We start from the raw sequence: 26,193 nt of genomic DNA, 5'->3' as shown, positions 1-26,193 counted from the left end.
CAAGTTATCTAACATTTGTCAACAGTTTCTCAGTTAGTCATGCTCACCTTCTTTTGAACACTTTTATTGATCACAGGCTCCTGAAAATGTGTTATTTAAATCCATTTTGTATTTTTTCTTGAGTTTTCAGACAATCTTCAAACTTTTTTTGTCTGTGTTTACTAATTTGTGTTACCAAGGAAACTGCTGAACATTCCTTCAATAGAATGCATTATAAAACACCCCCAGGACAACATCACTGCAAAGTATCAATACTATGTTTTGATTCTGAAGTTTTGTGAAACAGTGCGATGGTGAAATTTAAGTTTGTTTTCTGTCTTTGAAATGGACAATTATAAAATATTATGCAGACACCCATCAGCCAATTTGTAAAGGCGAGGGCTGACAGCGATACCACTTTATATATATTTTGTGAGCAGCCTGTCAGAGCTTGCATCACTTACCATTATGAAAAGTGGACTGGGTCATAGCCTCTCAGTTAATAAATAATGGCTGTTGTCAGGGTAATGTATGGGCCATGGGTTGTAATGAGCATTCGGAAACACATCGGTAACCTCAACTTGCCTGGCTTACTCCTGCTTTCTCAGCTTTCTCATCAGACTGTGAAAAGATTCTTAGTTAGAGTTACTTTATTTGAACATTTTTAAACATTTTGAACAATTTTCCTCGACAGAAAGACAGCGAGACTAATCCCAGACGTACACTGTGCGATATTTTCACATTTCACTCAGCCCCAGCTAAAATTGTACGACCAAATCGTAGTATAGGGTTTAAAAGTTCACAGCTGATTCATGTTCATGATTAGGGCTGGGTTTCATTAGCAAGTTGCCTATGCGATAATTAGGCCACGATATGATACATGTCTCAATACCGTGCACTTTTGATTTGATATGATATATTTCAAATCGATTTGATACGGTACAATAAAAAATAATAGCTAAATCATGTCTGTAATTCCAAACCACATCTTGTGCAAAGTTCATATGAAACACAAACATTTTAATCATCAAAACAGTGAAAATGTCAAATGCGTCACATAAATGAGTTTCCTTCCTCTGAACAAGCAACAAAACTGTAGTACTGTAACAAAATCATTCAGTAAAATATACCAAAAAATACTCTTGGTGATATATCGATACAGCAGTCCACGATATTGATACTGTATCATCAGATTAAACGATACGACATACGGATATTTTTTATATTTTTGCACTTCCTATTCATGATTCATGTTCTCACACTAAATGATCCAATGCTCGGATGAGAGATGCGACAAGATTTCAAACAGGTTTGATATTCTGGCGACCTACTATTGCCGATCTGGAGCTGGTCATGAGGTATTAATCGATTTTCGTTACCCCATGTGTACCACACGAAGCATGACACACAACTAAGCCAAAATTTGGTTGACCCGATCCCAAAAACAGACTCACAAGTGAAAAATCACCTCAAAAAGGGCCAAAAATTGTACAGTGTATGTCCGGCTTAATTTGAACTATAGTTTTCAGGTTAGCAGCTACCTTTTACCTGTAGTTCAGTATAGATTGGCAATCCCAGGGCTAGTGGAGGTGTATGGAGTTTAAAACACAGTGGAGCACTTCCTGTATTACCACATGACATCACAATGTGGAATAGAATGTTTTCAATATGAGAAAATAACCTATCCTAAAAAATGCAAGGTTTGTGTGTTAAACATGTGCGAATGAAACAAAACAAATGTACATTTTTGACGGGGAAGCAACATTATACATGGATCAAGAAAAAGCGTAAAATAGCGTAACCTCAGCTTGGCAGCTTTACCCCTTCTGTGTGTCTGCTTTCTCATCAGACTGTGAAAAGATTCTTCAAATTTCCTCGACAGAAAATAAGGAGAGAGAGGGAGAGAGAGAGAGACCGCATTTGTAGTCAGCGGAGAGAGAGAAAAAAATCCTCTGGTAATTATAGTGAATTAAAAGTTTTATGATGTGGTTCTTTGGCTGTGCGCGGAGGAGAGAGGCCTCTGTTACAAGACTGGCTGGGAGCTCAGAGCCGGAGGTTAGAGCCAGACATGTCTCAAGAGAAATCGGGGCACATTTGCAATCACCCCGAGTTCAAAAGGGTAATTTATTCACCGTCTGCGGTTAAAGTAGGGCTGCGCTGAATGCCAGTGGGATTGAGCCTGGAAGGAGACGAGTATAGCTACGCACTATTTTCATTTCTTGATTTTTTTTCTCCTGCTACTCCCTTCCTCATCATCCTCATTCATCGCTCCGTGTTGTTTCTGTGAGCCCGATGTGGCGGTTTTAAAACTCCTGCCCGCCGGCGTATTTCACTTTTACGCTCATCTACACTGACGTCTCGGCGCTGATTGAATTTTGAGGCTCTGCGGCATCTGCCATTATCGCCCTCATCGTGGTGAGTGGTTTATCTGCGTCCCCGCCTCCGTCTGACGCCAAGGCTGCAGAGGGACCAAGGTTTCGCGATTGTGCTTTAAGGTTTCAGCGGATGTGTGGAAGGAGGATGCGGTGTTGATCTAAGCTTGTTGTTGACCATTTTTGTTTTGGTAGCTGTAGTTTCGTGTATTTAATCAAATTTTAATCGAAATTCAGTCATGTGTATTTGTCAAGGTTCACAGCTTCTGTCAGTAAAAGCAGAGTTCAGACTTTAGAGCAAGAAATGTGACTATTTTTTGTGTTAAATGCTTAGACTGTGTAAAGAAGTGGACTGAGGCAGTGTGCGGTCACCCATAGAATTTGGCTCTAGTCAAATGAAGCTCACCGAAGCTAGCAGTTATCGAAGCAAATTTGAAGCCAAGTCCCGCATTCGGGGTTTATTTTGCAGATTATTTTCATGTAGAGTGGGTTATTATGAACATTTTAACCCTTTAACGCCTGAATTTATATAGATTTATATATTATTTTTTTAAACATGGCCTTTAAGTGGATGGTAAATTAAATTGAGATTATTCATTTGACTATAGCAAAAAATAAATAAATAGAAATTTGGGTGTGTTGCAAATTTGTGACAACTAGAAACAGGTGCTTCCAAAAGGTTCCTAGAAAGGTGCACTAACAGTTATTTGGGGAAAGCAGCCGCTATCTTATATCTTGATCCAAATGGTTTGTTGCATATTTGTGATGGTTGACATTATGGGGTTAAGACCAAAATGACGAGGCTCACTGCAGCCGTTACAGAGGGAAGGGTAATTTTTCAATGTGAAGTCAATTGAAGCCAGAGTTGATGGAGCTGGAATCTCGCTCATGCTCACTTCCTATTTGTAACGCAGTGGCTAGTGGCTTAGCCTTGTCCATTTATACGTACAATGTATGATTAAATTCTGATTATTAATAGTATGTTGTGATATATTTTTAATGTTTTATGTTTGCAAATCAATTCTGAATGCAATGTTCATTTGCTTTTGAAAAGAATAAATCTAAATCTCATATTGAAAATCAAAATCAATACAAGGAAAAACTTAAAACTTTTTGCCATTTCACCCAGCCCTCGATTAACCTGATTCATCAGCCGGTTTCACTTCGTGGAAACTGTCTGATCTTGCTGCATTAGGATTTGTTTGCTTGATGCACCACTAACAGGGCTAACCGGTATATTAAGCTTTTCCCAAATCCCGTAGGAAGAAGGGCAATAACGTCTTTCCCCTTATTCCCCCAAACATTCTCTTTGTTCTGGCTTTAAATCCTCGACCTCAGGAATCGTTGCCAACACAGAATGTATGTATTCGTCTACATCCATCTTGACCGCTTTGTTTACTGTTGTGCTGTACCACGAAAGGGACCCAGTCATGGCTTCACAGCTCTTTGTTGACTGGCCGATGCGCGGTCTACAACTTCTGGGGTTCTTGCAAACCGTCTAGTATATTCCGATTCCTGACCTAGTCGCTGGAGAGAAATGAAATTGAGCGGAGGTACTAGGTGGCACCAACCTGGCTTGCCCTAGATAGCTACATGTCAGTTAATATATTTTTTGTCGCTATCATAGAAACACCTCAAGCTGACAAAGTTTTTTTTTTTTTTTTCTTAAGTTTCTTCACGTTTCCTGTTTGTTTTTGTTTTCTTTCCATTTAAAGGTGCACTAAGTAACTTTCTGGTGGGCTAGACTCCATGGAGATGATATTGCTTTGCCATGATTGTTGCATGGCATCAGATCATGTTATCTTCTTGGAGACAAGCAGGTGACAACAGCAAGCACAGTAAAGGGTCAGATCTGTGGAAAGGAGAGCCCACTCGAAGTAAAAATGCATGTTTTTCGATTTCATGTTTACTTTTTAGCAACAAAATTACCTCAAAATTAATAAATGCCACATAGATGAGTGTAATGCCATACTTTGGTGCATTCCTTGGAAACCATTAGCGTCTTTATGGAGTTGAGCAGGTGCTGAAATGTCATGGTGGCTGATTATAAGCACTTTAAAGAATATCAGCTTTTGGTCAAAATCTTCAATAAATGAAGTAATTTCTCTGACTGAATAAGTTCATTTACGTGAAATTAAAGATCCTATATTACGCAAAATCGACTCTTGTGAGCTTTAAGTCATGTTATAATGTTGTTTCTTCATCAAAAACAGACCTGTAGTTGTGTTTTGTTTCATTCACACATGTTTTGATTATTACTAGTCTGTCTACATCCCCAAAACTCAAGTGAACAGCTCCTTTTACCTTTAGTTCAGTAGAGATTTGCAGTTCCAGTGTGCAGGGTTTTTGTGTTAAACGTGTGAATAAAACAAAACTCCAGGTATGTTTTTGATGAGGAAACAACATGATAACAGAGACCAGAAAATCGTAGAATATAATTTAGTTAGTTTTTCAACCCTTCACAGCTCAAATCTTATTGTGTTACAACAAAAATACCAAAAATTGCTCCAGTTTTACAAAGAAAATATACACACCAAAATATAATGTTCCAGCTTGCATATATCCTGAAAGTTAAGTCGATATAGTAATTATCATGACAGGTTTACATTCAACCAATCTACCTTATATTTGCTTTATTTGTTGTGGCTCATGCTTTTAAATGATAAATACAGTTTACTGAGATTATCTTGTTTTATTTTAATCTTAATCAGTGGCATAAAGTAGTTTCAGTATTGTTTCATTATCGCAATATTTGTCTGTAGCAATATATCGCGCTTCAAATTTTTTTAAAGATGCACTGTGGAACTTTTCTGGTTTGCCTGGATTGTGCCACAGTCTGATATTAAACACAACCATTTCCATAAAAACAAGCATGTGACTCTGCTAAGATAATTACAGGCCAAATCTATGGAGAGGTGAACCCACGCACAGTAAGAATGCATGTATTTGAAGGTATTTTTGAGCACTTAAAACACTTTTATTGAATGAATGCGAGTTGGACACGTTTAATGACAAAACAATAACATCCTCCCTCCTGAAATTACACAGTGCACCTTTAACCAAACTGCCTGGGCTTAAACTGTTTCTCTGCCTTTTAACAAGCAGAATGGACAGGGCCTGGGCATTAACTGCACCTGCCAGATTGATTTCGGATCACACGGCGCTCTGACTGCCCATTGCTGTCACTCTACTCCATTTTTCTATACATTTATGGAGTTTTTCGTAAAGGGCTCACATGATGCTATTTTCCCATCTATGTTATAATGTTGCTTTCGACATCATAATTATGCCTGGAGTTGTGTTTTGTTTCATTTACACATGTTTGGAAGACGTTTGGAAAGATGCAATTACAACTTCCGGTGCAATTCCCGACACTGGGCTCGCTGACCGACTGTGATAAAATCCAGTCATCAGTGGTAAAATGAAGACTGCATACATATGTGCTGTTTGGAATCATCTTGAATTTGGTGCCCTCATGGTTGTAATTCTTGGATTAGCTGAAGAGAACAGAACGCTACAGTGACATTTAGATGAAGAAAACTGGGCTATTTTCTCATTTTTCCTAGAACAGAGCCCACCGGAAGTTATAATTGCATCTTTCCAAACATGGAAATTCCTGGTCTGTGACGTAAACGTGAATAGAGCCTATTGACTTAAACTGAAATGTCACCAGTCTTTCTGTAATTGCTGCTGTGAGCCTTGTCATTTTGGACTTGAAAGATTCGTATTAACCCGCTCTACGTGATCCTGGTGTTTTTATTTCTATTTTGTCGGTTACAAAAATTAATTTCCTAATGTGGATCCTGGCTCCAAATTCGCTCTTGTAACCGCTACCAACGTCATCATCCTGAATTTGAGTGGAGCCAAATACTATGGCCGCTATCACAAATCCTGCATATATCTTTAATTTCCCTCAAAAAGAAAACACTCTGTTCCACCTTGTGATGTCATGTGGTAATACAAGAAGTTCTCCTGTGTGTTTTTGAACTCCATACACCTTCACTATTATCATTTGGATAATTTCAGCCCTAGAATTGACAATTTCTACTAAACAAAGGTAGTTTACAAGGTGGAACAGAGCATTTAGAGCTTTGGAGATATAAAAAAGACTAATAATACAAGGTTACTCAAACATGTGTGAATGAAACAAAACAACTCCAGGTATGTTTTTATGTTTCTAACAATTGGGATAAAGTAGTTTCAGAATTTTCATTCATTGCGATATTTGTCTGTAGCAATATATCTTTAATGCGTCAATTTTTTTAACCTGCTTTGACTTAAACCTTTTAACAAGCAGAATGGACAGGGCCTGGGCATTAACTGCACCTGCCAAGTTGGTTTTGGATCACACGGCGCTCTGACTGTCCAACGCCCTCACTCCACAGCTCCAGTTTAAAAAAAAAAAAAAAAAAACCTACGGAGAAATTTCCCAGCACATGTCACGTTTACTGCGCCGTTATCGCTAAAAGCCACGGGCAGACACTTAGAATACACCGCTTACCTCCGCCACGCGCTGAGGTTAATTTGAGGTCTACACAAATCTCTCTTCGCCCCCGCCTTCTCAGTCAGTTCAATAGTCAGTCGTGTGCCGAGTCGGAGCTGGAAATTGTCTCTCCCTCGGCGTGTCATTGTAGCCGGGGCCCGTTATGTATGCGTTGCCGCGGAGACTGTTGACGGGAGGTTGAGCGGCTGCCACGGCGTCTCGGTTTGAAAGTGTGGTTCTGGTTGGAGCGTCCCCCGTGTAACGCAATCTACACCAATGCCTTCCTCCAGCCATGCTCTCCCGCTCTCATAGCCTCTCTGTCTTTCTCTGGGTTTTGCTGTTATAAGAATTTGGATGGAGCTCAGATCACACTCGCTGAAAGTTGAGAGTAAAATGTGCACACCAAGGCTAAAGGTTCATTTTCACAGTGCGGTTTGCTTAATATTGTAAAGTTAAAGGCCCCATATTACGCTATTTTTTTGTTATGTTAATGTAATGTGGTTTCTTCATCAAAAACATACCTCGGTTGTATTTTGTTTTGTCATTCACATATTTAACACAATATTTAGGCCAAGTTCTTCCCTCAGACAAAAAAACACTCCATACACCTTCACTAGAATCATTGGGATAATTTTAGCCCAGGAATTGTAGATGTTAACTTGAAAACTACCGCTTCATGACATCACAAGGTGGAACAGAGCATTTAGAGCTTTGGAGATGTAGACAGACCAATAATAAAGGGTTACTCAGACATGCGTGACTCAAGCAAAACACAACTGCAGACATGTTTTTGATGAGTTAACAACAATCTAATAAGACTTAAAGCTTACAAGAGTCAATTTTGCGTAATATAGAACCTTTAAGTTATCCATACTTTTGATTAATAAGATAAATGTTGACTTGGAGTTGTGTTATGAAACCAGTTACATTTTCCAGAGACAGGACTGTATTATTGAGTGAATTAAAGGTTGTATGGAGGATTTTTTTTTTGTTTTTTTTGTTTCAAGTTGTCAATGATAGCATTATAGAGGTGCAGTAGCCTTGTAATTATGATGACCAAAAAAAGAGAATAAAAATTCATCAACTCTGGACGTGGTGGGCAGCTAAACATTTGCCAATAGATAACGACACGGCCTCGTTATCTGTTAGCTGACAGGCTATCAATCAAACTCCCTACGTTTCTAGCGTAACTGACCTGCCTGCGCGCCGCCGGTACGTGGTTTACGTACGCCTGTCACGCAGTCCACAGACGCAAGACGCACAGACGCTGTTTACTCCACCAATGCAACAGTTCTTAGCGGCTTTTTTTTGACCTATATCTTCCTCGCAGTTAGCACAAAGTTTGTTGCAATGGCAGACAAGAATCCAGGAGCAGTTAGCCGCAAAAAGAAAGTCCGTTTTTGAGGTCGCTGAAAGAAGAAGACAAGGGGAAAAGCAGCGAAGCCAAACTAAGGTGATTCTTGTAGATTCATTCCAGCGATGGCGCGACTGAAGCAGACGCAGGGTCTAAAGACTGACGCATTGGTCGCCAAATTACTCCTGGACAGGTAACTTCTGCTTATTATGAAAACGTACTTTATTTCCAAGAGCTAGTCAAACGTTTTTCAGGACACGAAAGCGATATCCTATGTCTGAAAACGTAATTTTCAAGGCAAAGAAAGAGTCCGCTTGCTGCTGCGTGTTGTAGCTAGTTCATTCGCACTGAATCTCCGCGCAACCTTCTCTGCTCCCCTTTCCTACTCCTGTCCCCGCTGCCCGTTCCGCTCTTCCCCCTTCTCCTCACTTCTACGGGCACGGAATCTCCGCGCACCGCTCCCCTCTCCTCTCCTCTCTCCTCTCTCCCTGCTCCGCTCTTCTCCCTGCTCCTCACTTCTCGTCCGCGAACGAAATGTCCACACACCCGCTCCCCCCGCTCCTCACTTCTCCGCCTTGCCTAACCAACACTGTAGTTAGTTGTTTACAAGTCATGTGCAGCTCACCGGCTGTAAACAAACCTGTTTCTGGCGTAGTGAGGAGGCGGGAGAAGGCGTTTCTACGTAGGGAGCTGTAGGGGAGGGGGGGTGGTTTCACGCATGCGCAACATTTGAAAAAGGACAAACAGTCGCTGGATTTCTCGTTCCTTGGAAAATCCTCTATACAACCTTTAAATTATTGTTGTTGTTTAGTATTCAGGTGTGGCATGATCAGACAAAGCTTTTGCAACAATAAAAAATAAATAAATCTGAAATTCAGAAAGCAATATATTGTTTAAAGGGACATTCCGGAATTTTGGACATAGGACCTCATTTCCTAGTGAGCCACAGTGTTGGAGATGTGTGGAGACACTTTTTTAAATATTCCATCCAGTCCTTGTATTTGCAGAGATCGCTGGTGCTAGGCTAGTGCATGTCAATGGCCATAGTTAGCCTGCCAATAAAAACAGTTTTACCCACTCCACAAAACACCTGAAGCAAAACTGTTATACACCAGACTGTCGATGTGAATGTCTGTGTTGATAGAATAATGTTTGAAATAAAACTAACCTTGCATCGCATGAATCATCGCATGTTGAGGGACTATTTTCTCATATATCAGTCCGCCAAGCTGCCAAGCTTTCTATCAGGAAGTACAACTCGCTGTTACTGCTCAAACCAAATCCTTCAAATGCAAGATTGGTTTTACTTCTAAAATTATTCTGTCGACACAGACATTTACATCGACAGTCTGGTGTTATAATTGTTTTGCCTCAGGTGCTTTGTGGAGTGGGTAAGACTGTTTTTAGTGGCAGGATAACTATGGCCATTGACATGCACTAGCCTAGCACCAACGACCTCTGCAAATACAAGGACTGGATGGAATATTTAAAAATTGTTTTCACATGTCTCCAACACTCTGGCTAAGTAGGAAATTAGATTCTATGTCCAAAATTCCAGACTGTCCCTTTAAATGTTGACTTGTGACTGTGTTATGAAACCAGTTAAATTTTTCAGAGACAGAAACGTATTATTGATTGAATTAAATTATTGTTGTTTAGTATTCAGGTGTGGCATGAACAGACAAACTTTTGCAACAATAAAAAATTCAGAAAATTCAGAAAGCCAAATATTGTTTAAGGTAAAATGTAAAGATAAAGCCTGTATAATTTTATGGAAATCTTCTTCAAGTGTCTTAACTCACAAACTCCATATACTGTATTTAGCCTAAGTTCTTCTCTTGCTCTGTTCCACCTTGTGATGTCATGTGGTAAGACAGGAAGTGCTCCACTGTGTTTTTAAACTCCATACACCTTCACTATTATAATGTGGGTAAATTCAAACCTGGAATTACTAATCTTGACTAAACAAAAGATAAAAGGTTGCTGTCAACTTGAAAACTACCGCTTTGTGACCTCTCAAGGTGGAACAGAGCTTTGGAGATGTAAACAGATTAATAATAAAGGATCATTCAAACATGGGCGAATGAAACAAAACACAACTTCAAGTGCGTTTTTGATGATGTAACAACAATCAAACATGGCTGAAAACTCAGAAGAGTCAGTTTCATGTAATATAGTTGCTGTTTCTTGGGATGCCATGAACTGTGAAGACACATCAAACCATATAGCTCCCCAGCTCTTATAGAAAAACCTGTATTTCCTTTGAGCTGAACACAGGAAGGTGTTAAAACCTACATACACTTTTACCTCTATTCCACAGTTATCTCTCTTTTTTGTGAGCTGATGGAGTGATTTGAAAGACCCATACTTGTGTAGGAGCAGACGACGCAGAGCTGTGCTAATTGAGCCTTCTTTGTGCCTGGTCACTGCAGTGTGCCGAGCAGAACAGACCTGGGAGTGCATCCAAGCAGCACTCAAGAGCCCCTCCGGATCGATAATGCTGGAACTTAACAAAACAGAGACATGGCGAGCGCCCCGAGCACAGCCATTATTGTCTCCGGCGAGCAGCACTTCCACCGGGGACTGATCAATGCGCGAATATGGATCCAGAAAAACATTCGCACCTCCCCACACGCCGCTTCACCCTCGTCTCTGTTGGTCCAAAGTGTAAACTCTGAAGGCCTCTCCTATGGCCCTGACACGTTTTCAATCCTCTCAAAGTAGAAAAGTATAAAACTGTTATTATTTGCGCTCCAGTTTGAAGTTGGTGTACAAGACTCTATTTGGCTTCCAGTACTGTAGAAATGTGTGAAGAGTTTTGTTACTGCTTTTGTATTTAACTTTAATTAAGGGTTAAAAGGTTCTATATTGAAAAAAAAACTGACTCTTGTGAGATTTAAGACATGTTATAATGTTGTTACCTCCTAAAAAACAGACCTGGAGTTGTGTTTTGTTTCATTCACGCATGTTTGAATAACCCTTTATTATTAGTCTGTTAATAGATCTAAAGCTCAAACTGCTCTGTTCCACCTTATGATGTCATGAAGTGGTAATTTTCAAGTTAACAGCGAGGTTCCCACTGTCATGGAAATCCTCGAAAAGTCATGGGAATTGAAAATGTCATTTTACAGGCCAGGAAAAAGTCATGGAATTTTTTTGTAAATTCAGTGAAAGTTTTGAGAACATCATGGAATTTTAGTGTCTCGTTCACACAACTACAAAGTTCTTTTAAATCATTATTAGTTTATTCTGATTATTTCCGAACGTATGCACCTATTGTTTAAAAGAGATGACAATAAATGTACTGACAGTATTTTAAATGTTAAAAAACTATAAAACCAAACCATAAGGTGAGTGGAAAGGATTAACATTTCTTATTTAGCCATAAAAGTCTGACCAATTCTGCAAAATTCACTTTAGGTCATGAAAAAGTCATGGAAACATTTTTCAAATTTTGTTAATGAAAAAAAGTGGGAACTCTGTAACAGGTTACCTTTTACCTTTAGTCCAGTAGAGATTGGAAATTCCTGGACTGAAATCATCCAAATGACTGTAGTGAATGTGCATGGATTTTAAAAACACAGCGGAGCACTTCCTGTACTACTGTACCACATCACAAGGTGGATAAGAGAGTTTTTTGTTTGAGAGAAGAACTCAGCCTAAATATGCAGGGTTTCTGTGTTAAACATGTGATTGAAATGAATCATAACTCCATGGCTGTTTGTGATGAGGAAACAACATTATAACATAGATCAGAAAATAGCGTATTAATGGCCCTGTAATGTACAATTTGTACATTTGCACACTGCTGCACTTTTGTCCATTCGTGTCATGTTCCTTTCCAAATAAATATGTGTATCTATATAGAGTGTGGTGAAAGTATACCTCATATTAGCTGTATAAGAGCCTCTTGTAGCCGAGTGCTCTGGAACACTCAGCTTTTAAGGGACTGGTCGAGATTTTAGGACATGCTCCATTTGCTTCCATGTGCTTGTGTAGTCTTTGTTTGCTTGTTTCTTGGGCGCATTTTCATATATTGTAGTGTTGTTTTGTTTTCTATAAGAAAAAATCAATACATGTTTAAATTTGGCACAGTTGACTAGCCCTTCACGCTTCATACAAAGAAGATTCCAAGGAAAGTTTTCTGTGGAGTTTTCATGTTTCCTCAGTTTCTTCCAGGCGCCCCGGTTTTTGCCCATCAATCCAAAATGTGCACTACAGGTGAAATCCTCCAGCAAAGGTAGTCCAAATAATTCCCTTTGTGGATCAATAAAGTTTGTTAAAGTGTAAGTCCTGACCAAGCTGCTCCAGAGATTTTGAAGGACGGGTCAAATACAGAGAACAAAATTCAATACAAAGACAATAAACTGTACCTTAAAGGGACAGTTCGGAATTTTGGACACAGGACCTCATTTCCTAGTGAGCCAGACACTTTTTTAAATATTCCATCCAGCCCTTGTGGCTTGTGGCCATACTTTTCTTGCCACTAAAAACAGTCTTACCCACTCCACAAAGCACCCGAAGCAAAACAATTATAACACCAGACTATTGATGTAAATGTCTGTGTTGATAGAATAATGTTTGAAATAAAATTAACCTTGCATCGCATGAATCGTCGCATGTTGAGGGACTATTTTCTCATATATCAGTCCGCCATTGCCAAGCTTTCTATCAGGAAGCACAACTCGCTGCTGCTGCTCAGACATAAATCCTTCAAATGCAAGGTTGGTTTAACTTCTGAAATTATCAGCACAGACATTTACATCGACAGTTTGGCGTAATAATAATTTTGCTTCGGGTGTTTTGTGGAGTGGGTAAGACTGTTTTTAGTGACAGGCTAACTATCGCCATTGACATGCACTCTCACAACACTCTGGATAACTAGGAAATGAGGTCCTATGTCCAAAATTCTGACCTCTCCCTTTAAACCTTAAATGTGACTGTCCTGTTGGTTTTTATTCGCTCAAAATACCTTGAAAACATGAATTCTACAATGACTGGAGTCTTGTCTCACAGATCTGACCTGTAACTTTGTCTAGTAACATCACCTACTTGTCACTTTATGGATATATATCAGATTAATACTGCATTATGGAACATTCCAGGCAAATAACACCAGAAATCTTGCATAGTGCACTACGAAGACTTTAGAGTACAACTGTGTTTGCATCTGAATATTGCTCGAGTTGTTGTTTTGTAGTTACAGGACTTGCATAAGGAATTGTGCATTCAGTTTTAATTAGTTGTCATTCTGTCTGGCTAATTTCATTCTGGGTCCTGATTGAAACGGTTTCAATCTCTCTTCTGTTTAACACTCAGTATGCGGTAGGTTCAGCAAAAGAAAGCCGCTCGAATTCATGTCATGCAGACCCTGTTTTTGAAAAGGAAATGATGTATTTACCAAATGAACAACGCCAGCACGAGTGGAAAGGGTGTCTGCTGGCAGAAATTAGACTGAAAAACATGGACTGTGAGCGCATGTTGACCTCTCAAAACAAAACGTCAGATTCTTTCGTGACTTTTAATTGGGGCTGATGGCGTCCCGCTGTTCTGTTCCATTATTCACCTGAAAGACTATAGTAATTGTTTAATGTAGTGGAAGTAAAAGGCAAATGGATGTGGCTGTTCGGAGTATTGCTGTATAAAAGCTAATCAGATATGTGCAGCTGGGTTCTGCTGTTTTTAAAGGGGCACTGTGTAGCTTTTCTGCTGGATGGTCCACATACATTTTTATCTCCATGACGATGTAATTGCTCTGCTTGGGATGCTTCACAGTATGATATTGAACTCAAAAGTGCGTTGTGTGACTTTATTGGTGGAGGGTCCGTCTCCGTGGAGATGGTATTGCTTTGTCTGGAATGTTTCACAGTATGGTATTAAACTTCTTTAGCTTCCTGGAGACCAAACCAGGCCAAGTTACAGGTCAGATCTATGGAGGGGCAAATCCGCTCACCATCAGATGCCTGTTTTTAGATGTAAAGCCACCTGTAGTGTAATAAATGTGAGGTTAAATGCTTTAATGTCATACTGTCATACTATCCATTAGGAGTGTAACAGTACACAAAAATCACCTATGTAACTCGGGTTTGAGGTCATAGTTCGGTTCATTTTCATTATACACACAGGAAAATAAAATAAATGCAAAGTGCTGCTTGGTAATACTAATAAGTTAAATAAAATATTTTAAAATAAGCAACAAATGTTTGAAATATTTAACAGTAAACAAAACTTTTTCAGCATGAAGTTTTACTTAATCTTCATATTTTTGGCCAGAAAAACCAACTTGTCCACATTGTCTGGGTTGGGTCTCGACGACCGTAGTTTTGCGAGGATTCATGTTGTTCAGAGGAACACAGTCTAGGCAGAAGGTGGCCGCTTTAACTATAAAACTTCGAGGGAAACACTGCCACCCCAATCACGGACAAGTTCCCTGGTAAATATTTAAGAGCCAAGCCTTTGTGTAGCTGCACATGTAGTGGTGGAATGTAAACACACTCAAATTGCGCAAAATCACTCGTGCACAGTCCTGCACTGAGCCAAACGTCCTGTACCAAAACAGTTTACATGTACCGTTACACCCCTAATATCCACAGAAATGAGCAGGAGAAAGACCTCCAAACAAGAAGTTACATAGTGCACCTTTAACTATCTCCATGGAAACAAGCAAGAGATGCCACCAGACCAAGATAGCGGTCAGATCTGCGTAGAGGACGGCCCGCTGGCTGAAGGTGTGCATGTTCTTTGAGCAATCAAAAACACCCATTATTGGAGGATAGATACGTTTAATGCCACACAGTGAAACATTTCAGACAAATTAATACCATCTCCATGGAGACAAGCAGGTGGCGAACCATCCACACAAAAAGTTACATAATGCACCATATAAATGCAGGAGGAAGAAAAGGAGAAATATCTGTCTGTTTCTGCTATTCAAGCATCTTGTTCTTATTTATTACTTTTGAAAATTTGACATTTTTTACTACCCTTGACCCAATTTGAAAGAGTGAAGCTGGCATGTTTGGAAATATTTTCAGTGGATAGCGATGGGCTCACAATACATTCCAAGTCTCCTTTCGATCATGAAATCATTTGTTTGATTCCTTGTTTGTTCTAGTAAAGCATTCGCACCTCAATTGGACTGAATGAACCATGGAGAGGTTTGCCTGCCCAGACTACTGTTCTATTCTCACTTCCTCAGACTAAACCAAAACAGAAAATAATCATTAATATTTAAAGACCCTGTACCTGTTTTTCCCCCATATAGCAAGTAAAATGTGTCTTACACCTGTACAGATACATTATATAAGCAGCTCTTGAACTCTGCTGCTTCATGACATCACAAGGTGGGACAGAGCATTCTGATCTTGAGATGTAGAGAGACTAATAATGCAGGATTACTTAAACATGTGTGACTGAAACAAAACACAACTCAAGAGATGTTTGATATATTACTGTATTTTTCAGACTACAAGATGCACTTAACTTTTAATTTTCTCAAAAATCAACAATGTGCCTTATAATCCAGTGAGCTTTATGTATTAATTCTGGTGTTTACTGACCTCAAGCCGATTTTATGTGGTACACGGCGCTTAAAAATCTGTCAAAATGTTTTAGTACGACAGCCGCACTGCTTGATGGATTGTCAGAGCATTAGGGCGACCGTAGTCAGAAGCCTCGCAGAGTAAAGGGAGAAGTACAGTTCTGTGTCGGCATTTATGACATTAATTAAATGCTACAGAAATTATGTCTATTCATACACACAGTCTGTGTATGACCTGCAGATTATAATCTTTGAAAAGTTTCACATGAACCATCTCCAACACAATAGAAGCACAGAACAGACTCACCATCAGCAGCACATCCTCTGTCACAGAAAGAACACTCGTATTCCACTGAGTCGTGTCCTTTAGTCCGACAGAAGCTGAACCGCATGAGAAAGAGGGAGCTGTTTTTTCAGCGCTTATAGTTTATGCAAATTAAGCATGTGGTTTTAATTTTAGTTTCTGTAAAATGTAAACAAATGTGCACAAAGCTGCATTAAACACATTATTACTCAATGTATATTTGAGTCCTATTTCTAGGAAATAAAAAAACAAATTTAAATTATCCACCCACATTCACATTCATAATCCATATTCACCAAGACAGGGAGGCAACGCCGGGCAAATTACGCCACGATCTGCCAGTGGATCGTGGACGCCTGGGCTGAGCGATCAGTCTCAAGGGTCGCCTGTTTTGTTTCGCTTAATGCGCTTTATAATCCGGTGCACCTTATGTGTGAAAATAGAAGAGAGAATTCAACATTATTGATATTGCACCTTATAATCCGGTGTGATTTATAGTCCTAAAAATACAGTATATAAACAGCTTTTGTGGTCTACTGCTTCATGACATCACAAGGTGGGACAGAGCGTTCTGAGCTTTGGAGATGTAGACAGACTAATAATAATACAGGATTACTTAAATGTGTGCGAATGAAACAAAACACAACTCCAGGTATGTTCGATATATTATATAAGCAGCTCTTGAGGTCAAAATATTTCTGCATGCTTTCCTCATTGTAAAGCGTACATAAAGCATTTTACTTCACAATAATCAGGAAGTTTGTGTTAACATGCTAGTTGTTATTAACGTTACTGTGATGGCAAGACTCCATCTCTGAAAGTTGTGGAAAGCACTTATAAACTCATTGAGGTGAATATAATAATAATAATAATAGGCTCTATTCGCATTTACCAGAAAACGTTTGGAAACACGCAGATGATGACTTCCGGTGTAGTTCCCGACACTGGGCATGTGATAAAACTCTGTGGATTCAGCAGCAGCGTCTTCACAACGTGCCAAAGCTTTCCGGTTAGGGACGTGACTCTAATCACATCTTCAACATCACTTACAGGCAGCTGGTTGTAACTGTTGATCTGCCAAACATAATGGAACGTTACAATGACATCGTTTTGTTTTGTTTTTTTAATTAGTCAAATTATTGTATACAAGTTAATAGGCAATTTATAAAAGGACAATGACATCTAGATGAAGAAAAGCAGGCCATTTTCTCAGTTTTCCCAGATTTTCTCACCAACAGAGCCCAAATGTTGTCCGCATGTTTCCAAACGTATTCCGGTTTTGTGACGTAAGCGTGAATAGAGCCTATTAATATGTTCATAAAAGTAAATGAATAATAACGTTGGGCCGCTGCAAACAGTTTTAAAATTAAATAAATAAGTAAAGACAGTAGAGCGCATGCCTTTTAATAATATTAGATTGGGCTAGTTGCCATTCTCTTGAGTTACAGAGCTTGTGTGACAGCCTTTTGACTACTAAATTATGTCCTTTATCTTGAGCCAATATACACTGACTGGTTAGGGAATTTTCCGCTCCAATAATTAACTTATACGCTATATATTTTTTAACGTACAGGCCTATACAAATACAATTGGGCACGTGTGATCTCTCTGTCTTTTTAATGGAAGTTAGTCAGGCATTAAATGGTGCAAGGAGACAAACAGCTCCAGAATCCAGTAACATGGACTGTTAGCTTAGCTGTCAAACCTATTTCCCTTGTTAATGCGGCGGGTCTGTAAAGCTTTCCTTGTCTCTTCTCAGTCCTGTTTGCTGTACCGTTTAATTATTGCTTATTGTTCTGTAATATTATGTCATTTAAGTTGTACGTAAAAGACAAAATGCAGGCGGAATCAGGCCCGTCGACAGAAATTTGGGGGCCTGGGGCAAGAAGAATCACATGGGCCCCCTTTAATCTAAATTGATAGAAAGAAGGTCCAATACTGAGCCCCTAAAATCCTGGGATGTGGGACAACAGAGCCCCCCTGTTGACTCCCCTGGTTGGAATTTTGTTTTTCTCTAAATTGGGAAAGCTGAGCAAGGCTAAACTGGACAAGATGTGGCATAAATAGGTAAAAATAATAGTTAATATTGTGAATGTTGTTATGAAGATGTGCAAATATATGGTTTGTAGTTTAAGAAAATGACGCAAAATGAGATGATCAAAAATTATCTGTTTACATAAGAACACTTGCGAGTAAAAACGACAAAATATTGTATTTGAAGTGCCTTTCATTTAGACGGTGACGGCATTTTTGGGGCTTAAAAACGCTAAAATCTGAAACCACCCTCCAGAGTGGAAAAGCTGAATACGCTCCGTCGCAGCGTTTCCGTCTACACTGTCCAAGACGCAAAACTCTGGTCAGATCTGCTCACGTCGCGTACGCGTTTACATCACATAAATACAGTACACAGAAACTTGGCATGCATACCCAATCCAATTGATTCCACACACCTTTTGCGTCACTGTATGCTCGCAGATTTCCTCTCACAAAAACGCTTGCAGAATAAAAAAGTATAAAAAGTATAATAAAAATTGAAAACGCGGCGCCACTTTCGCGTCTTCTGTTCAGACCGTCATCATATAAACATTGCCTAAATTGAAAAAAAAATGTAGTAAGATTACAAATAAGGGTATATAAATCATTTTTGCACTTTTGTAGGTTTCACATGTGGTCTAATTTAACATTTAAAATATGTGTTTTAACTCTTTTCAGATGCACTGACGTAATATCTGAGCATTGTTACCAGCATACTCCATACTCCAAAAAATATTGCATTATTAATTTTTCTCTATATCGCCCACCCCTGGTTGTAATAAAGTTTTATAAGCAGAACCTGCGCCTGTGTGCGGTATCCTGCCTCCATCCATTAACCTCTACATAAATACCCATAATTCTTTCCAAACCACAAAAATAAGATTGCGGTTTCTTCCCATTAGCCCACAGCTTGAGTATATGGTTCTAACTAAAGTTTTGGCTTGCTACCATTGCCTGTAATGTTGCGTTAGCTTCATAAGCGGCACAGCTGTAGGACTCCGCTCCCCCACGCTCATGCACCCTTTAAGCAGCCAGAGATGACACTTAGTATTAAAATGTCAAATTACCCTCCTCTCAGACTAAACTGATTTTTGTTGCGATTATGCGCCATTCCTCCCCCTTCCTGTCAAAAAATAAATTTAAAAAATCAAGCAAATGTGCTAATTGGTCATGGGGATTGCTTGGAAACTTGAGTATTTTCGGTGTGTGACTTCTAAATGAGTTTGGGAAGGAGAGGTTGTCAGGGCGGCGTAGAGGTGGCGGCGGGGGGAGGCGGGGCGGAGGCTGGCGGGGGCTCAAATTGAAATGATGCACTGTTCCCCCTCACTGCTGCTCCGGAGCGCAGTAATTAAATGCCTCATTGTTGTTTCTGGGGAATTTGTATTGAATATTTCATCCAGTGTAATGATTATTTGGGTGTGGGTGGGACATGGATGTAATCACCTTGGCTGCCACTTTGATGAAATACTCAGTTTAGGCGTGTGGCTCAAATATTAATTTCCCCCAAATAGTTTTCGCCGTCTGATTACGAGCGTTTTAAATATGGCATTGATGTGACCTCGATGTGTGAGTGAGTGATAGCTTGTTATATAGCACATGAGGAGGGTTACTCGTGAGATGTGCCGTAATACGTCTGATGTAATTTTAGCGCACAGAAAATTATTAGGGAAAAATATGTTTTAAAGCTACAATCCAGCTACAGTTTGTGATAAAACAGTGTAAGTAAGTGAATCCGTGTATCATTCGTTCATTTGTTTTTCAAAATAAAAACCAAAAATAACAAAAAAAATAACTATTTTCTTCATTATTTGTCTCCAAAACCAAAATGAAAAAATTGATAACGATTCATTTTTCTTCAGTTTTCAATTTTCTGTTTAAATGAATTATGGAAAAAACGGATAACGACCGTTTCCTGTTTTTGTGATTAAAACTGCGTTGCCGGACTGAACCAGGACTGAACTAGGACTGAACCCAGGACTAAAACAGGACTAAACCAGGACTGATCCCAGGACTAAACCAGGACTGGTCCCAGGATTAAACTAGGAGGACTAAATCAGGACTGAACCAGAACTGAACCAGGACGGAGTGTCGGTACGGACCTGGAAGTGCACCCACATAGACCATCGAGTGACCGCAGGCGGAAGGACCGGCACAGAGCACCATACCCCACAGGGTGAAGCGCAGACTAGTCCAAAATTTGTCCTGGCTTAGACCTTGTTTAGACCTGGTTTAGTCCTGTTTTAGTCCTGGTTCAGTTCTGGTTTAGACCTGGTTTAGTCCTGTTTAAGTCACGAAAACAGGAAACAGCCGTTATCCATTTTTTCCATTATTAATTTAAACACATAATAGAAAACGAATCGTTATCTGTTTTTTCATTTTGGTTCTGGAGACAAATAATGAAGAAAATAGCTTTTTTTTTTTTTTTTTTTTTTCGTTTTCTTATTTTTGGTTTTATTTTGAAAAACAAATGATACATGGATTGAAGTGCTTCATTGTTTTGTTTTTTAAACTCCATTCATTTTCACTAGAATCATTTGGATAATTTCAGTCTTGAAATTGCCAAATCTGTACTGAACAAAAAGTAAAATGTGTCTGTTAGCTTGAAAACGACCACTTCATGACATCACGAGGTGAAACCGAGCTTTCTGAGTTTTGGAGATGTAGACAGACCCAAACATGTGTGAATGAAACAAAACACAACAGGAATGTTTTGAAGAGGTAACAGCATTATGATATGGCTTAAAGCTCACGAGAGTCAGTTGTGCATAATATACGGCAGCCTGGACAACCTGTAGTTCGGGAGCTACCAGCAGCTCTCCAACCACTTCCAAGTAGCTCACCAAGGGATTTCTGAATGACACATATTGTCCTGAAAAACTTAAATTTGTTGAATTAAATGCAAACTATCAGGGCTGGGTATCATTCAGAAGTTGCCCATATGATACATACCTTGATACATAGGCCACAATACGATACATATCTCTGTACAATGAGCTTATGATATGATACATTTCAAATCGATTCGTTGCAGTTATCAAGGCAAAATCATGTCTGTGGTACTAAAAGTCTTTGTTAAACCACTTCTTGTGCAAAGTTCATAAGAAACACAAACATTTTAATCATCAAAACAGTGAATATGTCAAATGTGCTGCATAAATGAGTTTCCTTCGTCTGAACAAGCAACAAAACTGTAGCGTTGTAACAAAATAATTAAGTCAAATATGCCAAAAAAATACTCTTGGGGATATATATTGATACAGCAGCCCATGATATCAATACTGTATCATCACATTAAACGATATATCGATATTTCAATATTTTTGCACACCCGTACATACTATTATTGTAAATCTATCATTCATAAATAAATAATTGTTTATGTTTTATCCAGTTAAGTCTTACCATGGCTCTTATGTACAGTATACTTTATGTCCTGTGACCGCAAAAATTTGTAGCTCTCTGGAATTTTCATTTTGTAAAGGCAGCTCACCCGAAGAAAAAGGTTGGAGACTCCTTTTAAAAACTGAAGCACCGGATATCACTTCCACCAAAGCTTTGCAATATCAACCTGCATCTGATTTCACAACTCAACTATTTTACTCACATTCTTGATATGTATTGGTACTCTCCACCAACCGCTCCTTTAACTTGTTTTTCCCCTTGTGTCTCCACAGAGGACGCCTGTCAGCAACGGTGAAGCTTTCCGGTGGTTCTTCTAGTGAAGGCACCCTGTACACACGGACACTGGACTCAGACTCTAAAGTCCACGAGCACTTGACCGGTTCAACACAGAACCAAAAACTTCTCCACAAGTTTTGGAGATAAAGTACGGACACTGAGGTGGACTGACAAAGGGTTACATGGGAAAGTGTTGTTTTAAACTGTAATTTCCTTTTCTGTGTAATTATTGTACCTTTTGGCAGTATCATAATGTATATTTTTGGTGTCTATGAATGTGTTCTCAGTGTCCTGGCTGTAGCTTTTCACAGCCTGCCCCATGTAAAGGAACCAACAGACAATCATACGACCACAACGAATCTGTCAAACTGGAACGGCCACCAAAATCTGAAAATCTTTAAAACTGGATTTACTTTGGAGCAGTTTATCTTTTTCAAACTTCATCTCCTAATTAATGAATAGCATGGAAATGAATGTTCACACTAGAGATGCACCGATCCAGCTTTTTCAGTTCCGAAAACGATATCGATACTACGACTTTAAGTATCTCGCAGGATCCGATATTAACCGATACCAGCGTAGGCACGGAAAATAGCGCTTGTTTCTTTAAATCGCAGCCAACGTATTACACAAGAGATCCGATTGTGTTATGCAACTGTACTTATGAACAGCTTTGTATGAATAAAAGTTCAAACATTATGGCAAAATCAGCTTGTAAATAGTCTTATTATATTCAGTTAAAGGTCCAACCAGGCCAAATGGAACTAGATCCAGCTCATTTTCACCATTTTTATCAGTATCGGTGCATCCCTAGTTCATACCATGCACCCAACGTCAAAGAACTCTAAACATGCTTGTTGCTTGTTTACTTACAACAAAATATAGCAAGCTGTACATGTTTTATAATGTTAAAGTACTTCCGGCTATTCTCCTTCTCCAAAAACACCTGAACGTTCATTGGCGTTGATTTACAGGGGCACAACGTCGGGGTGGTTCTTTGAATTTGATTAGCCATCATTTGATTTTGACAGCTCCAAATGATTGATACAGAGGAGAGTGGTGTTTGAAGGTCATTCGCTCTAAAATGATCCATATTTTAAGCTCCATCACTTTTAGTCCTCTAGTTTAAAAAGCGATTGTAACTGTTCGATAGGTAGAGTGATGCCAGTAAAGGACGTGTTCAATTTAAGTCATTTTTGAAGTTCAGATATGCAAGTGTTCATGTTCCGAAGAAAGGCCCCTTCTTCTTCTTCTCGTCCAATGAGATAAACGCATTCCAAAAACAAAATGATTCAACTTACTCATTGTCTTAAACCCTATTGTTGCATGTGTAAATGTGTTTTGGTTTTGAAGATTACTAAGAATTTGTATATTGTTGTTGTGATGCTTTTATGTGTTAAAATAAAAAAAAAAAGAACTGACAAAAAGAGGTTTAAGAAATTGTTTGATGAGAAACACCCCAATGTGAATCTATAATAGGTACTAGAGTCAGAATTTGTGTGAAAGGCGGCTACATTTTGTTGAGTTTCACCAATAATCAATGACCCAATACGACCAGAGCAGCAGCCGAACCATGAGCCACTTCAGGAATTATGCTTTCTTTTCACCACTTTGTTTTTCTAATTGCAGAAGCATCATTTTAACCAAATAACATGAAATTGCCACTAAAACGAAAGATCAGGTTCAGCATTTGTGAATTCACCTCTTGAATATTTCTTGTAAGAATATATAATCACAGCACATTTTCAGGAGCCTTTGATCAATACGAGCGTTTCTTTTTTATGTTTAGGTATTCAATTTTCATCAAAAAGGTGAGAGTGACTAACCGGGTAATTGGCGAGCCAGCTTGTGATTTAAATGCATGGATCTCTTAAAATAACTGGATAGGTTTTTACGAGCTTGAGCTGTGTTGAGTTGGTGTAGTGGCCACTCACTGGTACTACAGAGAAAAAAGTCCCTCCAGCCCAGAAAGGCTTTTTCCCATAGATTGCAATGTCAGTAAGTACATTTTTATTTACATTGCGCTTTTCACAGACATATGTCACAAAGACACTTTACAGATCTTTTTTTTTTCACTCCATACCCGGACCTAAGGACACAACAACAGTTTTTACAACTGGTGCCCCCCTGTGGTACCTGATTTTCCCAACGGTCTCCAATCCAAGTACTAACCGGGCCTGCCGTGCTTAGCTTCTGAAATCTGACAGGATCAGACTTTGACAATCCATTATGGCCACGCACAAACTGCTCGTGTTCAGCTGACAGGACACCTACAGCTTTCAAAAAGGTCGGATTTTGAGACGTTTTTTACCTATTTTCAGATCATACACATTTTCTCAGGTCAAAATCCGTCTATTGTCTTAAAAAATGCTTTTTAATCGTTAGCTTCGGCTATGCTCAGCTCCACTCTAGCTTCTCTCGCTCTGACTGGTTAAAGTGGTCACATGATACATAAGGCCGCACTCCTAACATTAACATTACAGTCACTCGCTCTCTGTTGTAGTTCCTACTAAGGCTACATTCAGACTGCAGCCTGAAGTGACCCAAATCTGATTTTTTCGCCCCTATACTCCTGTATCTGATCTTTTAATGACAGTCTGAACGACACAGATCCAATTTTTTCAAATGTGACCCAGGCCACTTGGATATGTGGTCCTAAAACCGATACATATCTGATTTTTGACATGTGACTTCAGTCTGAATGGCCAGGTCGCATTCATCGACCTACACGTCATCAACATATAGTGATCCCATCATTCTTGACTGTGACACCACACCCACACATTGCTGCCACTGCCCCACGAAAAGCCATAATGAAAAACCTTGTCCTTCTCCTTCTCAATCTCATCCTTTAAACAAATAAGCTGTACATGTTCTGGCTCTGGCAGCAACTTTAAAATCTCCAGGTGCTCGATGCTCGCGTCCATGTTTGGGCGACTTCCACAAAAACACTGAGCACTGTCGCTGTGTGTGACGTCATCGTGTCCTCTAAAGCGCATGCGGGACACTTCTGGGGCGTTTAAAGTTCACACTGGAGATCACATGCAAGTCGCATTTAATTGGAAATGTGAACGACCTCTGGAAAAAAAATCGAGCATTGAGCCTTGCAGTCTGGACGTAGCCTTCGTCAATTCTTCATGGTAGATTGTGGTAAAATAAGATCCGATTACAGTTTAACAAAACCTCAGACAGATTAGTGCCTGCAGTTAGCATCACACCCCTCGGGAACGTTGTTGACATCGGCTGCAAAGTATCAAAAGAGATCAGCCGACAGACAGACAGGATATAACATAACGTAATGAATGAATATTACAGACATAACCTCCCTAATACGTGTATGTAATGTAAAACCACGATCACCTGAAACTTTCACTTCCTCCTCTTCGTAAGTGGTGGAAATGCGACGCGAGGAGAGGTGGTGGGGGGGCAGAGGAGGAGTTGTAACAGCCTCGGTTGCCTCCCCGGTCACGTCTCCCCTGGAATACTAAAACGGCGCACAGAGAGGAGCGCTTCCCACCGGCAGCAGACTTTAAAGGACTAGTGAAATCCCGTGTGGTTTGTCATGCCGGAATGCACTCATGAGGGGTGTGCAGGGATGGAGGGAGGGAGGGAAGGAGGGAGCGAGGGATGGGGGGTACGGGGGTGTTAGGATGAGGTGGGGGGGGGGGTTGGGGGGGTGAGACAGGCTCCCGAGATAGCGAGCGCGAATGAGCAATTGGCGGGTGCCGGGGATTCTCGGTTACGGCAGTTACCGGGGAGAAGGGGAGCCGGAGGACACGGGCACATTTGGGCGGTTGCTGAGGTGCGAAGGGATGTCAGAGAGAGAGAGAGAGGGAGACAGAGAGAAGGAGAGAAATGGAGAGAAGGAGAGGGGGCAGAGAGAAAGAAAGAGGGGAATGAGGGAGAGAGAGAGAAGGGGGAATTAGAGAGAAAGGAGTGAGAGGGAGGGAAACAAAGAAAGGAGAGAGAGAGAAACAGAGAGGAGAGCGAAAGAGAAAAAGAAACAGAGAAAGGGAGGGGGAAGAGAGAGAGAAAAGGGAAAGAGAGAGAGAGGGAGGCAGAGAAAGAAAAGGGAAAGAGAGAGGGAGCGAAACAGAGAGGAAGAGAGGAGGGGGAAGGACAGAGAGAGGGAGGAGAGAGACAGAGAGAGATGAGGGGAGGAAAAAGAGAGGGAGTTGAAGGAGGGAGAGCGAGAGGAAGGGTAAAGAAATAGAGAGAAGGAGAGGGAGGAGGGAGAGAGAGAGAGGAAGGAAGGGGAAAGAAATAGAGAGAGGAAGGGGAAAGAAGAAGAGAGAAGAAACAGAGAGGGGAGAGAGAGAGAAGAAGGGAAAGAGGGAGAGAGAGGGAGATAGAGAGAGGGAGTGAAACAGAGAGGAGGAGGGGCAGAGAGAGGGAGAGGGGGAGAAAGAGGGAGGTGAGAGAAAGAGAGAGATGAGGGGAGGAGAGGGA

The 26,193-nt window shown here is 40.0% G+C and overlaps 1 protein-coding gene across 1 annotated transcript in view; it reads left to right on the top strand.

Annotated features, from left to right (window-relative positions):
• cxxc4 (CXXC finger 4) overlaps positions 1–21,846 on the top strand; it is a 112,219-nt gene extending 90,373 nt beyond the window's left edge. The window contains exon 9 of the mRNA XM_055158653.1: positions 21,741–21,846. Coding sequence (XP_055014628.1) covers positions 21,741–21,785 — 45 coding nt within the window. The 3' untranslated portion in view covers positions 21,786–21,846. The remainder of the gene's footprint in view (positions 1–21,740) is intronic.
• Positions 21,847–26,193: the final 4,347 nt, after the last annotated feature.

Source organism: Boleophthalmus pectinirostris, unplaced genomic scaffold, assembly GCF_026225935.1.
Source record: "Boleophthalmus pectinirostris isolate CB_2022bp ecotype Guang Dong unplaced genomic scaffold, ASM2622593v1 HiC_scaffold_22, whole genome shotgun sequence".
NCBI classification, from domain to species: Eukaryota; Metazoa; Chordata; class Actinopteri; order Gobiiformes; family Gobiidae; genus Boleophthalmus; species Boleophthalmus pectinirostris.
This window is presented reverse-complemented; position numbering and strand designations above follow the sequence as displayed.